The sequence below is a fragment of the Vipera berus genome (genome assembly GCF_964194415.1).
Source record: "Vipera berus genome assembly, chromosome: 2".
Taxonomy (NCBI): domain Eukaryota; kingdom Metazoa; phylum Chordata; class Lepidosauria; order Squamata; family Viperidae; genus Vipera; species Vipera berus.
This window is the reverse complement of record NC_138203.1, coordinates 201,903,847-201,921,433: the sequence shown is the minus strand read 5'-3', so window position 1 is coordinate 201,921,433 and position 17,587 is coordinate 201,903,847. Positions and strand designations below refer to the sequence as shown.

General features: G+C 36.0%; 1 protein-coding gene across 1 annotated transcript in view; it reads right to left on the bottom strand.

Annotated features, from left to right (window-relative positions):
• The window catches only part of SEC24A (SEC24 homolog A, COPII coat complex component), a 43,119-nt gene that overhangs the window by 19,440 nt on the left and 6,092 nt on the right, over window positions 1-17,587 (bottom strand). The window contains exons 2-7 of the mRNA XM_081317681.1: window positions 15,732-16,226; window positions 14,174-14,302; window positions 13,706-13,783; window positions 7,623-7,771; window positions 3,800-3,972; window positions 807-909 (exon numbers count right to left, since the gene is read on the bottom strand). Of these exons, the coding sequence (XP_081173807.1) occupies window positions 807-909; window positions 3,800-3,972; window positions 7,623-7,771; window positions 13,706-13,783; window positions 14,174-14,302; window positions 15,732-16,226 (1,127 nt within the window). The remainder of the gene's footprint in view (window positions 1-806; window positions 910-3,799; window positions 3,973-7,622; window positions 7,772-13,705; window positions 13,784-14,173; window positions 14,303-15,731; window positions 16,227-17,587) is intronic.

The following is a 17,587-nucleotide window of genomic DNA, read 5'->3' as shown; positions in this document are numbered from 1 at the left end:
CTGTTTCATCTGTAGCAACTGATGTCCCATTTCCCACAAGGTTATTCCCAAGCCTAGTAACTCTTTATTATTTGCAAACACAACCATCACAGCAGATTAAAATCAGGGAAGAAACGTTACTAAAGATACTCCCAATTTTGATTAAATATTATCTATTGAAATGCCTGAAAAGCTAAATATAAAAAACTGTCAGTCAATCAATCTTTAGTTCAGTCAGTATAAAGTTTCATCACTATTAAAGCACTGCACATTCTTAAAAGGCAACTTACTCTTAAAAGGCAACTTACACAAAATTCCACTTTTGGTAGTCATCTCATCTGAATTTTTTCTAATTTTCAATTCTTCCTCTTATTTAAAGGACTTAAATTTCTTTAAACAACTTGTAATATACCCAGATCAATAAGCTAAAATTCCTAAAATTTAGGAGAATCACCCAAAAACAATCCTAGATTTTGGAATTTTTTATTTGTAGAAAATCCTGCAGTCAGAGTTTTACCAAATCTGGCCATCATAACAGACTACATAAATCAAAGCAAATTCATGGAATTAATCTCTGAGAGAACTGTTGGTAATATATGCATGCAGAACTCTATTATCATCTAGAGAAGTGTTTTTCAAACTTGGCAACTTTAAGACATGTGAACTTCAATTCCCGGAATTCTGGGAATTGGGTGCAGCTGTAGAATTCTGGGTGTTGAGCTCCATATTTCTTATATTATGAAAAATATTGACTACAGTAATCTGAATACAAGCTGTGTATTTCTGAAAATCAACACCCTAGTATTTTCAAACATTAAATAACATACCGATAAATCTTTGAAAGGGTGAAGTAGAAGCCCTAGGGGAAGTTTGGCTTTATTCAGTAAGGCCTGAGTCTGTGGAATGTTAGTCAAGGTACACCGGAACAACCTATACGGAAAACCAAAGGATTAAAAAAGTACTAATTAGATGCCTCAATCTCCACAGTCAGTTATTACTTTTTTCTCACTTAATTTTCAAGAAAGGGGACCACCCTATATCCTAGGGAGAAGGGCGGTATAGAAATCAAATAAAACTAAACTAAAACTAAACTTATGCAGCACTCTGATTAGGAAAAAAAAACTTCTAACAAGTGCAAACTTTTAAATAGTTTGTAGGATTGCAGGAAAGTGCTATAACAATATTTTTTTTCTTTCCTACCATGTTCTGCAAGTGCAGGATCTGGGTCAACCAAATGCCAACCAATTTGGCTGCAACAGGAATTGACCAACTGGCTTGTCACCTGAGCCTGACGTCATGGGCTAAGTGTGTGACTGGTCCAAAGTCAGCTTTCATGCCTAAGGTAGGACTAGAACTCACAGTCCCCTGGTTTGTAGCCTTGTGCTTTAATTGCTAAACCAAACTGCTTTCCTGCTACAGTGATATATTAACTTGTAAAGTAAGTAGATATCCTGCCCAAATTACAAAGGAAACATTAGAAAGTAATACTACACTTTGAAAAACACACTTCTGGATCAATATTTTATACTAATTTATTCACCACCGGAATCCAAAATGGTCTTTTGTTACTGTTGTATTTTTTATAGCTACAGTACAGTATAGTACAGCCTTTACTTTTAACAGAATATTTCTGAGGCTAGAATACTGACCCATATAAAATTTGAATATTCAGAGACAAACCCAAATCAAAAACAAAAATATGTGAGAGGTTAAGTTGGAAACTGAGGAGGAAGAGATGGAGAAAATAGCAAAGCTGACTTCAGGTTTCCATTGTTTTGAGCAGATTATTTCTCACTGAGGAAAAAATAAATAAATCCAATGCTTTGCTCTGATGAAGACTTCATAAATTGCTAACCAAGGATTAGATTCTGTTTATAAAAAATAATCTAAGGGTTAATTGATGAATTAGATTTACACACAAGACCATGTGTATATTAAGCACACAAGTATGAATAATTTCTATATTTGTGTTGACAATCATAGTCATGTGGGGTGGGTCTTCCATAAATCTGTAGATAAAGGGGGAGGATACAGTTTTTGTTTTAAAAGAACAGTTACTATCAAACATCAAAACAAGATTCCTTATATGATTTTCAGAACTGAAAACTGAATGACTTTAACCTTCAAATGTTTAAATATGTTTACATTTCTCAAAACTTAAAAGTGCATTAGCAATATATTCAAATATAGAAAAAAGTACAGTTAAATCTTTTTTACCCAATATTTGTTTTACTTCCTATTATAACAGACCACTAAAACTCTAGGACAGCCCATTGAGTGAGTTAATAAGAGCTTTATTTTGATTCAAGCAATTAATTCAGTTCCAAACTTGTGATGGTAAATCGAGTATTCCCTTAGTTGCAAGGCCATAATTTTTATGTACCCAGGTAAAACGCAAAGCTTTTGCCTCCTTGTCAGTATTGCAGGAATTATCTTCTCTAACTCTTTGGGCTATGAAACTGTTGTGAAGTAATGCCTTGTGCAACTGACATCTCAGCAAAACATACCGACACTGCTGAAAAATACTGCTGTAACTTTAATCACCATGTATTAGGATAATACAACACAATAGCTCTTGACTTACGGCTGTAATGGAACCCGCCAATTCCTGTCAGATGTTGTGATGGTCATAAATCGGCTCAGTCACATAACCAACCTGATTTTTTCTGGTGGTTGTTAAGTGAATGTGGAAGTTGTAAAATGAATGTCACAATCATCAAACAAACCCAAATAACTTCTGGTTTTGGCCAAAAATTATCATATAATGCAAACCTATGACCACAGGATGCTGCAAACAGCTGTAAATGCAGCTGTGCTGCCAAGTGCCAGAAGGGCAACCATCTGACTGGGGATGGGTGGGGGGAGAGGAGAAACTGCCAGAATTTTGGAACCAGGTCGTAACTCCCTTTTTTTTAGATAGGTCACAACTAAGTTGAAGGCTACCTATATACAAATTTAAACCTCAATATCACAACCATCATATAAAACTTTATCTATCCGAAAATTACTCAAACAACCCACAAGTGTAATTAGCACACCCCATCACAACAGAGCAAAATAAAGTCCATACAGTTTGCTATCTCTTCTGTTCACCAGTGAGAAGAACTGATAACTGCCTGTTTCTTTATGATCTCTCCCTGCTCTCATATTTGAAAAAGGAGATTATGCAAGCTTTCTAATTTTTATTTTAGCTTATAGGGCTCAATCTTAAAATCAGCTGTTAGTTTGTCATTTTAATAACTGAAACCTCCCTACAGCAGGTAAAGGTAAACGTTCCCCTGCACATGTGTGCTAGTCGTTTCCAACTCTAGGGGCCGGTGCTCATCTCCGTTTCAAAGCCGAAGAGCCAGCGCTTGGGGCTCAATCTTAAAATCAGCTGTTAGTTTGTCATTTTAATAACTGAAACCTCCTTACAGAAGGTATTCAGGTACAATTATTATTCAGAAACTATTCAGGTACAATTGTTATATATAGAAAGAACCATGTGAGCCTACATTTTTTTTTCTTTACATAGGATTAGTTGGAACCATCGGAAACAAATTCGCCAGTGATATATTTTTTTTATTAAGAGTTATATTTTTATCAAGAGTTGTGGCACACATCTAAATAATGATATAGGATATATAAACGTAATGAAAAGCTAACATTACGAGTATCATTTTTTGATGGACTAAAGTTATTTTCTCAGTCTGTTTTTCTTTAAATATACTAAAAAAATGTAGCACTTTAAAACACCCACCCAGAAAGACACTAAGAACCTTCAAAATACTAGAAATTGAAGAGATTTTTTTTCTTTACAAGCAGTATTATTTAACCTTACTCGGGATTACAGTTGAGCTTCTGAATATCTTCATGCACATTGGGAATGGGTGCTTGCAAGGGGGTTGCAGGAACAATATTTCTGTCTTGAAGAAGGTTGATAGGTCTTAATCCTTCAGGCTGAAGACTTAGTCCACCCATAGATGCAAGTAAGGTATTTGTTCCCAAGCCAGACTACACCAAAAAAAATAATAATCAAATTTAACCTTTATGAAAGACATTTAAATCCATGCACTGACACCATGGAGGATGGCGGGGTTAGATGTAAATACGTAATTCATAAAGCAGTTATGATCGTTTATTTGTCATCCTCAATAACAACCATTTGTTTAGTGAGTATTCAAAGTTACAATGGCATTGAAAAGTGTCTTATGACTAGTTTTCACACTTATGACTGTTGCAGCATCGCCATGGTCACATTATCAAAATTCGGACGTTTGGCAACTGACTCATAGTTATGATGCTTGCAGTGTACTGGGTCATGTGATCTCCTTTTGTTACCTTCTGACAAGCAGTCAATGGGAAAGCCAGATTCACTTAACAACTATGTTACTAGACATGAGATCAGAATTTGGATGCTTGGCAATTGTCATGTATTTATGACTGCTGAAATGTCCCCAGATCATGTGGTCATAATTTTTAAGCTTCCCAGCTGGCTTTCAACAAACAAAGTCAACAGAGGAAGCCAAATTCACTTAATCATTGCATAATTCACTTAACCGCAGTGATTCATTTAACAAATGTAGCAAAAAGGTCATAAAATGGGACAAAATTCACTTAACAACTGCCTTGCTTAACAAACAGAAATTTTGGGCTCAATTGTGGTTGTAAATTGAGGATTACCTATATTTTATTATAAACTAGCTCACCATTCTATTCACACTTAAAACCAATCTAGATATAAAAGTCCATATTTATTTTTTAATGTATTTCATTAATATTAGCTATTTGTAATTATATAATATTTCCTTGCTCAAGCATACATGGGAAAACTTCCTCTTTTTATTTGAATAATAACTTAAATAGGCTGTGTGGAGTTCAAAATTATTTACTGATCTAGAATTATCCATTGATAATTCCAGTCGAAGTCCAACATCCTAAATACTACACTACACTAGCACTAAATTAAAAAATAACGTGTATTGAACTATGCAATCCTATTACGTGGACAACACTGATTATTAAAAAGATTGTAGGAAATAATGAAGGCCAATGTTTAGATGAAGTGCATTTTTTATTTCATAATGAATTATTAATAATTAAGGAAATTATTGCAAGAGGGATAATTTTGAAATCTGTATAAGAATCGCATTAAGAAGAGAATCTAGTCAACTATAAATGTATTTGTAAAGCACAAATTTGAATGAGAGGGTGGAGCTAACTTGAGTGGGAAAATATAACACCCAATGCTTAACTCCAGTTGGAGGCATATCTCTCCTTACACTATGTCTACAACAGCAGAAAATATTTAGCAATAGTAGTTTAATGCTGCTGAGCTAGTCTTACTCATCAACTTAGTTGGCTTTAACACGTTTCTTCCTAGGATTTTTTTTTTAAAGAAAGGACAGAAATACATACCAGAGAAACTTTTAATACAACATAGGGAAATAAAAAACCAGTTCCTTTCCTATAAAACTATAAAACATACTCTCTCTTTTTGTAAAACCAGCCAGTTCTAATCTAGCTATAACTAGGATCTGATTAGTCACAGAATCATGGACTGTGAGAAATATCATGTGGGCAAACAACTCCAACCCCACCTTGTAAATAGGAATCCAAATCGGAATATCTCTGATGACTGTCTAGCCTCTACCTGAGCACATCTAATGAAGAGGAGTCCACCAATTGTGGGTAATTGGTTCCACAGTCAAACTATTTTTACTGTTAGGATTATTTTTTCAAATATTCAATTTGAATCTGCATTTCCATAACTTTGTACGCAACTTCCATAACATTATATGCGATATCAAGCATATCACATGTGCTCCTTCTAGAGGAATACAACTCCATCCAGAGCAAGGATCACCTCAAACACCTGGTCCTGTTTCTTTGGGTAGCATTTAGCCTGTATTTTCTTAATATCTTGAAAATCAATCAAGACTGACATATAGGTCCTCTTGGGGATGAAGTCACAAGAAGTACCAAAAAATGTTTGGTATCTAGTAATACATATTACAACAGCGGCGCGTATGACTTATGCGCAATATTGGAAGACGAAGGAAATCCCAACGGACTATCAAGTAATAGAGAAAGTATTACTATGCGCAGAGTCAGATCGAATGACATATATTCTCAAAGGGAAAAGTGAATCACTTTTTAATAAAAGTTGGGACTCCTGGTATTCATGGTTACAAAATAGAATATTTAATCTCAACGGGGGAAATACCAGATGATTGTGTATTATTATTTGAGGTATAGAATCTGGAGATATATACAATTATAGATTTCTAATATTTGGTAATTAAAGGTTACTTAGCCTGGGATGCACGAGAAAAAGAAATTAGGGGTAATATTACACTCCCCGGTCTTGTTTAATGTTGTTGTTTTTGTTTTTTGGTGTATAGGATGTTTTGGTGTTTTTCTATTTGACGCACTTTTCAGTACTTTGTAATAATGTTCTTGTTGTTTTTTATTTAAAATTTGTTTAATAAAATTTATATATAAAAAAAGACTGACATATAGGTGTGGTGTGTGATTTTTAATCAATATGTTTGGTCTTCATGAAAATGCACATTATGGTATAGGTAGTTCTGTTGCTAAGCAAGACCGTTGTTAAATGAATTTTGCCCCATTTTATAGCCTTTCTTGCAACAATTATTAAGTGAATCATTACAGCTGTTAAGTTAGCAACATGATTTAAAGTGAATCTGGCTTCCCAGATTGACTTTGCTTATCAGAACATTGCAAAATCAGAGGATTTGGGGACACTGCAACTGTTATAAATATGAGTCAGTTGTCAAGCATATGAATTTTGATCGTGTGACCCTGGGGATGCTGCAACAGTCATAAATGTGACAAATGGTCGTAAGTTATGTTTTTCATTACCCCTGTAACTTCAAACAGTCACTAAATGAACCGTTATATGTTGAGAAGTACCTGTTTACATTTCTTCTTGGAAGAAACTGAGAATCTCCAGAGACTTTCCCTCCATACTAATTATTAGTGTGCTCTTTTATTGGACAAAATGCCTATATATTCAGAAATCTTACCATTAGGCTGGTCAGGGTGGGATTAAATGGAGTCAGCATAAAGCCAATCATGCTTTCATATAACAGCCTGAATCTACGGCATAATCACTTAATCACTTAATAAGAACTCTAGCCCATTCTTCACCTCTAAGTTATTCCTCAGGAACCATTAATTTACATTTAACATTTTGTTCATTTATATGTTTCAAAAGCAGACTTCCACTTATACAATTTAAATATCTTTTCCCTCTACTCTCTATCTATATAAGATAAATGGTAGACATATTGGCTATCAGGAAAAGGGTGGCTGACCACCATTGCTACCTATTCCACTGTTAAAAAGACTTTCTGGATACAAGTCTATGTACCCATATGATGTCTTGTCTAGTGTATTTCTTGTCTAAGAAATGCAAATTTACCAAGCAGGAACTTCTATGTTTCAATGTAGCACTGAAAACAAGATTTAGAGCTGATTTCTATTTCTTTAAAATTTGGATCTACCACTTTAAAAGGCATTTTATCAATATCAGCTCTAAAATTTGAGCTCTTTAATTGTGGAAGAATAACTTCTACAAGGTCAACGAAGCCTTTGTGGAACCTAGAAATAACATATGAGTAAAATTAGAAAGGATTTACCTGAGGGAACTGTTGAGGTCCTCCTGGATACTGCATTCTTGGTCCTCCAGGTGGAGAAGCATTTTGGTAGCCTGGGGGCAAGCTGGGATAAGCAGTCCCAACATGTTTGTTCACTTTAATATTTTGAGGACCAGGAGCATGTGGAGTTGCTGAAAGAATAAATACACTGAATGGTAAATGATCTTAATATTCTAAACTTATGGGGTTTTTTACCTTTTTGAGTGACGTATAGTATTTAGTTATACAGTTATATAGACAAATAAATAAAAAGCTGTGTTGTTTTAAAACTTAAAATACTTTCAAAAAAAAGTAATATCACTCAAACTAAAACCACAAACATAACTTCTAATTTTAGTTCCCCTCTCCCACCATTGGCAATAATATCTCCCCTAATAACTTAAATCGTCGTAGTCAATTGGCTGTCGGGATAAAGCTTCAGTTTAAGATCTGTTTCAGCTTTGGAGATCCTAAGAATGCTCAGTCTTCATACTAATAAATACACTTATCTCACCATACAGTATTCTCTTTTTTGTTTTCATTAAAGATTGTGCCTTTTCTACTCACAGCTTTTGAATGGGTGTAAGTTACGAATGGAATCCCCATGTTTGAACAAAAATCTAATTATATTGTAATATTTATTTATAGGTCTGATATTTGGCACCAATCCAAAAGAACACTGGATGGCTTATACTGCTCTCTTTCAATAAACAATATTAAAAAGAAAAGTCCAAAACAAAGCAAAACAATTAGCGATTGCAGCTGAAATTTCAAAATATTTCACATCTGAGGAATATTATAGTCATTTAATGTAGTTAAACAAAAGAGCTATATGTTCCTTATACTGTCTACCTCTATCAGAACATGCACTCACCAATATAAAACCAACTGTTGTATAGAAACAGTACAGGATGGTCTTGTTTGTTTAGCTTATCTGTTCTCAAATACAATAGTTTGATGACAGTCTACCTGAGCTATTTTCAGTACCATCACTGGTGACTATCATATCAGAGTTAGCTAAAAGTAGTGTTCCAGTGAAGACTTGGTATAGTTCTCGTAACTTTAAAAAGAAATTTTATCACACAGAAACAGGAATACAGTAGGTCATTGTAATAAAAACCAAATTACAGCAAGAAGCGTTTGTTGGGGAAAAAAAGATTGTATTCAATTAACTTTCCTTTTCATATGATTAAGAACAAATACTTGAATAACATATAAGTAGTCATTACCAACAGTAATTGGGACTGGGAACTCCAATGCTAAGTAAGACACAACATCGCATGATTGCACCATCTTATGGCAGGAGTTCCAGCAATCCCAAATGCCACTATGTGAATCCTGTCTGGCTGCAGCATTCCCCGGTCACTTCACCATTTGCGATCTCCTATTAACTTTCCCATTGACTTTGATTGTCAGAAGCTGACAGCAAAGGTTGTAAACAGTGATCATATGACCACAGGCCACTGTGATGTTGTAAGTGCGAGCCAGCTGCCCAGCAACCAAGCTGCAATCACGTGACCATGATGTCCAATAACACCCATTATTACACTTTCTGGAGGACCACATCAAAAACTGCTAATGGAAATTTGGGGACACTATCATGAAGAAACAGATGGAACTATCGGGGCCAAACACTATTATTTCCAGTTATTTCTCTTGGCAATATTCTCAATAATACCTAGGTCAGGGGTCTTCAAACTCGGCCCTTTTATGACTCATGGACTTCAACTCCCAGAATTCCTCAGCCAGCATGCCTGGCTGAGAAATTCTGGGAGTTGAAGTCCATGAGTCATAAAAGGGCCGAGTTTGAAGACCCATGACCTAGGCTGATGCTTAACTTGGGATTTCAGATACACTTTTTTTCCTGCTAGGATTTCATCTGTATTTTATGGCCCAAGTTCAATGTTTTTAAAGTAATCCAGCCAGTACTCAAAGCTGCAAATTTGCTAGCATCGTTTCTTTTGCGCATGCATTAGCTTTATTTTGTACATTACTCTGGCAAGTGTTGGCATTGTTTTTAATCTAAGAATGCTGGTAACATGTTTTCAAAGTTTCATAAAAATTCTAAGTTGAATCAGAGTGCTCAAGCATTCAGTTCACCAACAGGCAAAAATAAAAATAAAAATGGTGGTTAGAAAAAGACATAATAAAATTTAACCACACATTAAAAACAGATTTCTTAAGTAACTTGGATTCGGGGTGACTACTGCCTACGCTTAGGAAGAGCGCAGCAAACTGGATCCGATATTCACAAAGCAAAAAGAAAGCTGAACTATGTCCTGCAAGTGTGATGCAACCAGGGGCCAGAAAATGGAAAGGAAATAAAAACAGCAGCTAATACAACTGCAAAACCAAATTTCCATGCCAGCAATGGCATTTCAGCCACACCATGGAACTTTGAACCTTTTGTGATGTTTTGGACACTGTCTTGTTACAAAAGGTCAGGAAGGAGGCAGTTTGCCACTACTTTGTATAAATACAAGTGGATTGCACAAGTTGATTGAAAGGCACGTCATGTTGTCCAAGATTATTGGAAGAACCATTGTAATGAACAGAGGGCATGCTTTTTCCAGATTAGTTCTCAATGCCCAGAGCTTGAGCGTAACTGAATCAGGTGCCGAAAGGATCACCTGAGCATGCTAAAGATTTCCTAACTGTTGACAATGAATCCAGCCATTCATCACAAAAAATATCAAGCACAAAAGATGTATGTTTTATTGCCCTGAAACATTCTTCCAACCAAAGACCATAGAGTTTTTAAGGAAGTAAGAGCTATGGTAGTGGATGAATTAGATAAAGAAAGGCACAAGAGGACTGAAAAATTCCTATCATCAACCTTCACATTTATATAATTTAAAAAGAGAAAACAAAACAAATATTGGCAAAAAGTTGGCCAAAGCTGCCCAGAGTTATCCTATAGTAAGTTGGGCAGCCAATACATTTAATAAACAAACAAGCAGTTTCATCACTCTGGAGTGGACCAGCAGTTTGAGAGTTGCAAGTTAGTGATTTCTATGAAACTATTTAAAATTGTGGCAAATTGGAAATTATAAAGAACAATAACTATCCTGTGCAATGACCACAGCATAAGACAATCAGACGGTGAAAGTCAGATAACAGCAGAAACTTTGTGACAAGACAGCATGTTGGTAATTAGGAGAATGAGGAAGATCTGTGAATCTCCACAATGTAAGTTGTTGATGTTCGACAACATACAGATAGTCCTAGAATTACAACCATTTGTTTAGTGACCATTTGAAGTTACAACAGCACTGTAAAAAGTGACTTATGACCAGTTTTCACACTTACGACAGTTGCTGCATTCCCACGGTCATGTGATCAAAATTCAGATGCTTGGCAACTGTCTCATAGTTATGACGGTTGCAGTGTCCCATGGTCATGAGGTCACCTTTTGCAATCTTTTGACAAGCTAAGTAAGTGGGGAAGCCAGATTCACTTAACAGCCATGTTACTAACTTAACTGCAGTGATTCACTTAATAACTGTGGCAAGAAAGGTCATAAAATGGGGCAAAGCACAATAAATGTCTCACTTAGTTTAGTTTAGTTTGGTTTATTAGACTTATATACCGCCCTTCTCCCATAGGACTCAGGGCGGTTCACAAGGTTTTTTAAAAGAAACAATACTACAATTACAAAAGTTAAAACAATTAAAATGATTATATTAAACCTTGAATATAAAAAACCTAGTTAAAACCAGTTAAAACCCCAATTAATACCCTCAGTCCAGGCCAGAAAGCTCAAAGAGCCAAGTCTTCAGGTCCCAGCGGAATGAACGGAGGTCAGGGGCAGTCCTAAGCTCTACAGGCAGCTGGTTCCAAAGGGCAGGCACGCCCACTGAGAAGGCCCTACCCCTGGGTATTGTCCGCTGGCAATCTCTTACCGGTGGTACCCTGAGAAGACCCTCCCTGTGGGAGCGCACAGGACGAAGGGAGCTTGATGCCGGCAGCAGGTGTTCCCTCAGATATCCCGGACCCAAGCCATTTAGGGCTTTATAGGTCATCACCAGCACCTTGAATCTTAGTAACAGAAATCTTGGGTTCAGTTCTGGTTGTAAGTTGAGGATTACCTGTAATGTCTTTCAACCTTATCTGATCATGAAACTGCTTTTTGGGAGATAGTTCAGAAATAGCATGCTTCTAAGATCCAATTAAAATTAAAAATGTTTTTTTCCAAACCAATCGTTAAGTAACTTTCTCCTGTATTAAATGTTACTGCCCGTTTCTCTTATTCTGTAATTAAGGCAAAACTGATTTTGATAGACACTGAATGCAGTGATGGGATTCAGCCATTTAGCAGCAGTTCGGCAGAACTGGAAGCTGATTTTTTGTTGCCCAGGCCCAGAACGGACTTCCGGAAGCAGCATCCACACAGAGAACCTGTTGTTCACATATTTGAATCCCACCACTGACTGAATGTATAGTAGAATGCTGTAGTTTGGTCCTTTACTGCTGTCTGTTTGATGTAGACTCAAACATATGTAATTGTGAAATGTACTAAATGCAAAATGAACTACTAAAAACTTTGTTCTGTATGTATTTAAGGTGGATTTAATTTTGTTTATTTTGGTATAGTTGTGTTCAGAAGGGCAACATTTTAAGTTTAATGAACATTCAGATTTAATGTTACACCCTCCTCTCCAACATCCATTAAACTAAATGTAATCCATTCAATAAATATGTTTGCTGATATTTTTAAGACATCTAGAACTGTGATGGTGAAAATCATGTAAGTAGTGCATTTTACTTCAGAGATCACGGAGGTAGAAACTTGAGCTTGTTTTTCAAATGAATTCATTTTTAGGATGAATTGAAGAAAGAAAAATATTTGTAAATTTTAGAAGTCAAGAACACCTTCTAAAAATGCAGTTAACTGAACTGGAGCTGGTCTGGTTCCAAATATCACAAGTATTTATCTGCTTGTTTGGTTCTAAGAGCATTTTCGTTCTTAAGTAAAATTATCCTGAAAAATCCGGTCTTCGTTATTCTGCTTCATACAGGTAGTCCTCGACTTATAACAGTTCATTTAGTGACTGTTCGAAGTTACAACATCACTGGAAAAAGTGACTGATGACTGTTTTTCACAATTGCAACCACTGCAGCATCCCCATGGTCATGTGATCAAAATTCAGATGCTTGGCAACTGACTCATATTTATGACAGCTGCAGTGTCCCAGGGTCATGTGATCACCTTTTGCAACCTTCTGACAAGCAAAGTCAATGGGGAATCCAGATTCACTTAACAACCGTGTTACTAGTTTAACAATTGCAGTGATTCACTTAACTGTGGCAAGAAAGATTGTAAAATGGGGCAAAATTCACTTAACAAATGTTTCACTTAACAACAGAAATTTTGGGCTCAATTGTAGTTGTAAAGTCAAGGGCCACCTGTATTTACCTTCCAAAAATGAAATATAAATGTGCACTTTGATTGCTAGTACTTACTCACATACAGATGATTATATTAAACAAGAATAATGCATTTGTAGTAGAAATGAAGATTGCAGAACTTTTCTGAGTAATGAATAAGTCACAATTTAAACAAGTTGCCTCTACTAATGATTTAAATCTAATATATCAAGCATTACACATACCTCACAGTTATTGTAAGTTATAATTTCTATAGATACAGAACATATGTTGGATTTCATTAAGATATAATCTGCAGGACAAAAGTTAAATCATTGTGCAAGACATTTTCATTTTATTTTATCCAAGTGCTTGTTATAAAAACACAACTAAGGATAAATCTTGCAGGAGCAACATCTTTAACAGTAAACGGACATTTTTTATTAATAGTCAACCACAAAGAAAAATGTTTTAGCTTCAATATTCCTAATAGATAAATTTCAAAATTGTTTTACTTTGTTGATACTAACCTAACAATTTCATTGTTAACCAATTATAATTGCAACTTTGTCTTGAGGTTTCATTTTAAACAAATTGATTACATCCTGTTCCAATCTTCATTAAAAACAATTTTATAGTGCTGCTGAGTTAAGTATTAGAATATTAGAAAAGTCCATATGACTTTTAAGACCCAGTTAGACCCAGTAAGACTATCTTACCCAGGAAACCACCTCCTTCTATTGCATCATAATTATTCTGGACTGATAGTCCATCATTAGCAGAACATGTAGCATCACCTATGAAGAAAATAATCTGTTAGAAATGCACAACACTGATCATAGCTGATATCATAACGTAGACCGTAAATCATGATTTATGACATAGCATTATATGTAAATGGGGTCATCATGGCCTATTTAATATACCATGGTTAAAATAAATCATGGTTCGGCAGAATAAATGAACCCAGTCCTTGCTTATGAAGTTAAAAAAAGCTTGGTCCACAAAAATTGATGCTATACTATTTTTTTTTCTTTTGAGCTGTTAGTTGACTTCTTTTTCTCCTACATAAAGTATCACCACCGGAATGCACCAGTAATCATATTCAACTACTCTTACCTAATTCAGCCTACATAATTCATGTTTTTGCTTTTAATTGGCTGAAAGCAACTTCTATTAATGCTTACCTTCTTGTATACTTGCTGAGTTCTGTACAGCCTGGGATGCAGTGCTTGCTGGAGGAGGAGCTAATGGGGGAGCAGAGGGATGTGTATAAGCTGGACTTCCAACTGCAGAAGGTCCTAAAGGAGGTTGAACTGGCAAATAAATTAACAGATTAGCAGGCAGTGGAACTGTACCTACAAGAACCAGAAGAACTTAAATCTAACACAGTTTCTCAATGAATTTATTTTGGTAGAGAATCTGTTCCATTTCTTAGTTAGCACAAGATGTGAGCTATCCCTTACAGCAGGGGTGGGCTCTATGGCCTCTTTACGCCCTGTGAACTTCAACTCCCAGAATTCCTGAGCCAGCCACTCTGCTGAAGTCCACAGATCATAAAGGGGCCACAGCTGCCCAATCTTGCCTTACAGTTTAGTGCTAGGTATAAACCAAATCATTTCTGCATATTTGGAAAAAATATAGCAAAGTAATTGAAGTTTAATGTTATACATAAGCAAAATCATAGCTCTTTTTTAAGTTGCTGACGAAGACCAAACGTATTACTACAGAATCATACAGTACTGTTTTTACAGCTAGAGATGGATTATTAGGTTTCCAATTCCCTTAAATACTATGATGTAGTGACTTGCATACAGTTGTTTTATACAAATATATGTTCTATACAGGTGTATCGTATCATTTTTTAGACAGAGACTAGAAGTACAAAACATTCAACAAGCCCTGAGTTCAGCAACACAGGCCAGTATACCTATTCTATAGCAAGGATAGAAAGTTCTCCCCATGTCGCCTTTTTCTCACCACCACATCTGTGCTACTTATCTGTGGCAAGATAGAATCAGTACTTGCAAGTTCATATTATCAGGTTTGATTGTATATTAATAATCTGTGATTAACCGGCATCCAAATAGCTCCTGTTTAAGGAAGGTAAAATTGACATTTGTCAAGGCATTTTTTTCAGGCTGCCCACCAAAATATTCAAGCAGCCGCGACTTCACTATATACAGCCCATCTGTATATTATATTCTACCATGCCACACAGTTCTACTATAAACATCTTAGCCCCCCACAATCAGCAGAGCGCTGAAAATTCACTAAACAGCAAATCAGCTGCCAGCTAAGGTCTCACATTAAACAGCAAGAAAATGTATTACTGCTAATGAAATAGAACATTATTGCTAATTAGGGTTGGAAATCTTATTTGTTTAGCCTACAGGACTGAGGAATCTACAACTCTCCAGATATAATATTCTTTATCTTTGGCTATGCTGGTTGCTGCTGCTGAATATTGTAACCAAATTAAAACTTGCAGCACCGCCAGCCATCATCGCATTTGAGAGAGGCTAAACTGGTTTTCCAATTCTGACATGAAAGGGGAATCCTTCTGACACAAATTTGTGGAATCCTAGAAGTTGAGGGAATCCCATTATTTTAGTACAAGCCTACTTATACAATACTCGGTTTCACATTCATAAGCACATCATGAATACCTGGGATGAAAAATACCTAGGATTTTTCCCTACATGGGATATAATGATAGTCTCAGAATTGCTTCCTTTTTCTTACCTTGCCTTGTATAGGTGTTTTGAACTGGAGGACCTCCAGCAGAAGAAACATAATGATAGTTTGTGGGCAAATTTGTATTCCCTGATGGCAACAACGGTGAAGTTACCGTGTGAGCAAAATGATTCGGTTGGGAACCTACATTAGGTTGAGTCAAAGGATTCTGCGCATATTGCCAGTTTGAATTAGCAGAGAGATTATTTCCAGAATAAAAACTACCATCAGAAGTTGATACTACAGCAGTTGAGTTCTGCAACAAAGAAGGCATTGGGGCAACAGGACTTGGCTGTGATGTTGTCAAAGAAGATCCCATTGGGGTTCTATTAAGAGTCTGACCAGAAGGTATATTCCAAGATGTACCATGGCTATATTGTCCGGAGGTGGCATGCAAAGGATTCTTTGTTGCAATTTGCTGAGTGTACATGCTTGGAATCAAAGAATTATGTCCCTGTCCATCTGATAAGTGTGATGAATTCATCAATGAGCCTGGCACAGGACCTAGAGGAAGATATTTTCAATTAATAAATGAGATACATTTTTGTTGAGAAACCAAGGGCTATTTCAGTAATTGAAATAAAGTGAGTAAGGCCCACCAATAAATTTGTTGGACTTTATATACTGCCAAATTACTCAGAAATCACACAGCTTTATTATTATCTGCAATTCTATAATAAAAGGTCAAGAACGTAAGGTGTGTAAGTGAATCCCTACAACCCCACAAGTATGCACCCTCTCAATAGCAATGGCTTATAACAAGTAATAGGGAAATGCTGGAGAAGTCGAAAAAATATCCCAAATGAAGCATAGCTACTCATGAGCACCATCAATCTCAGCATTACAGTAAAATATATAATTTTAAAAGCATGCATTTTTGTCTACAGAATAATCATTACCAAAAAATAGAAAATAACAATTATCTGCATATAGTAGGGAAGGCTGGAGGCATGATGGTGTTACAAGGCCTCAGAGAAGGGATTGACAGAAAAGATACATTAGCCACTTTCTTTGCCATGTCCAACTAGGTATATTTTCCAACAGCGTGTGCTGTTATTTCATTATAGTCACAGGGATTCTATATTTTATCAAAAGAATAACAAAAAAGAAGCTGTTTAACATTTTGTCAATAAAAAGTAACAAAAAGTAATCTTTTCCTCCAAAAGAAGATTCAGGAAAATAAATAAAGAGCCTTGGTGGAGCAGTGGGCTAATGCCTCCTTAAGTAACACCAGCTGCCTGCAATTAGTGCAGGTTCGCATCCCACCAGGCTCAAGGTTGACTCAGCCTTCCATCCTTCCGAGGTAGGTAAAATGAGGACCCAGATTGTTGGGGGCAATTAAGCTGACTTTGTAAAAATGCCGCTTGGTGGGGGGGGCGAAAGCCCTAATAAGCAGGCATATACATAGAATGAAAGCTATTGCTAAGCACATTGATTTGTGCTTCTTAGATTGTAAGCCGCCTTGAGTCTTCGGAGAAGGGCGGGATATAAATGGGATTAAAAATTTAAAAAAATATTAATATGGAAAGTGGGACTAACAGGATGGGAATGTAGAGGTCGCTTTCCCACATACCTACAGGGGGGAAAAACCCTCCCATATTGACCCTTATTTGGCACAAGTTATACAACTCAACCAGGATCAAGTCCATTTGTTTCAATCATATGCATTTATTTTTAATAATGTACTACTAACTGAGCACAAGCATATTAAAAGACCATCTTTAGCTTGTTCTCTTATTCTGTCCTAATACGTTTACATTTTTCAATCTGATTTTAAATCCAAGTACTTCAAAAGCTGCTCTGGATCCCCAAATTAAGTCTAATAAAAACTATTCAACTAATCAAATCATGTGCATGTCTTCAGC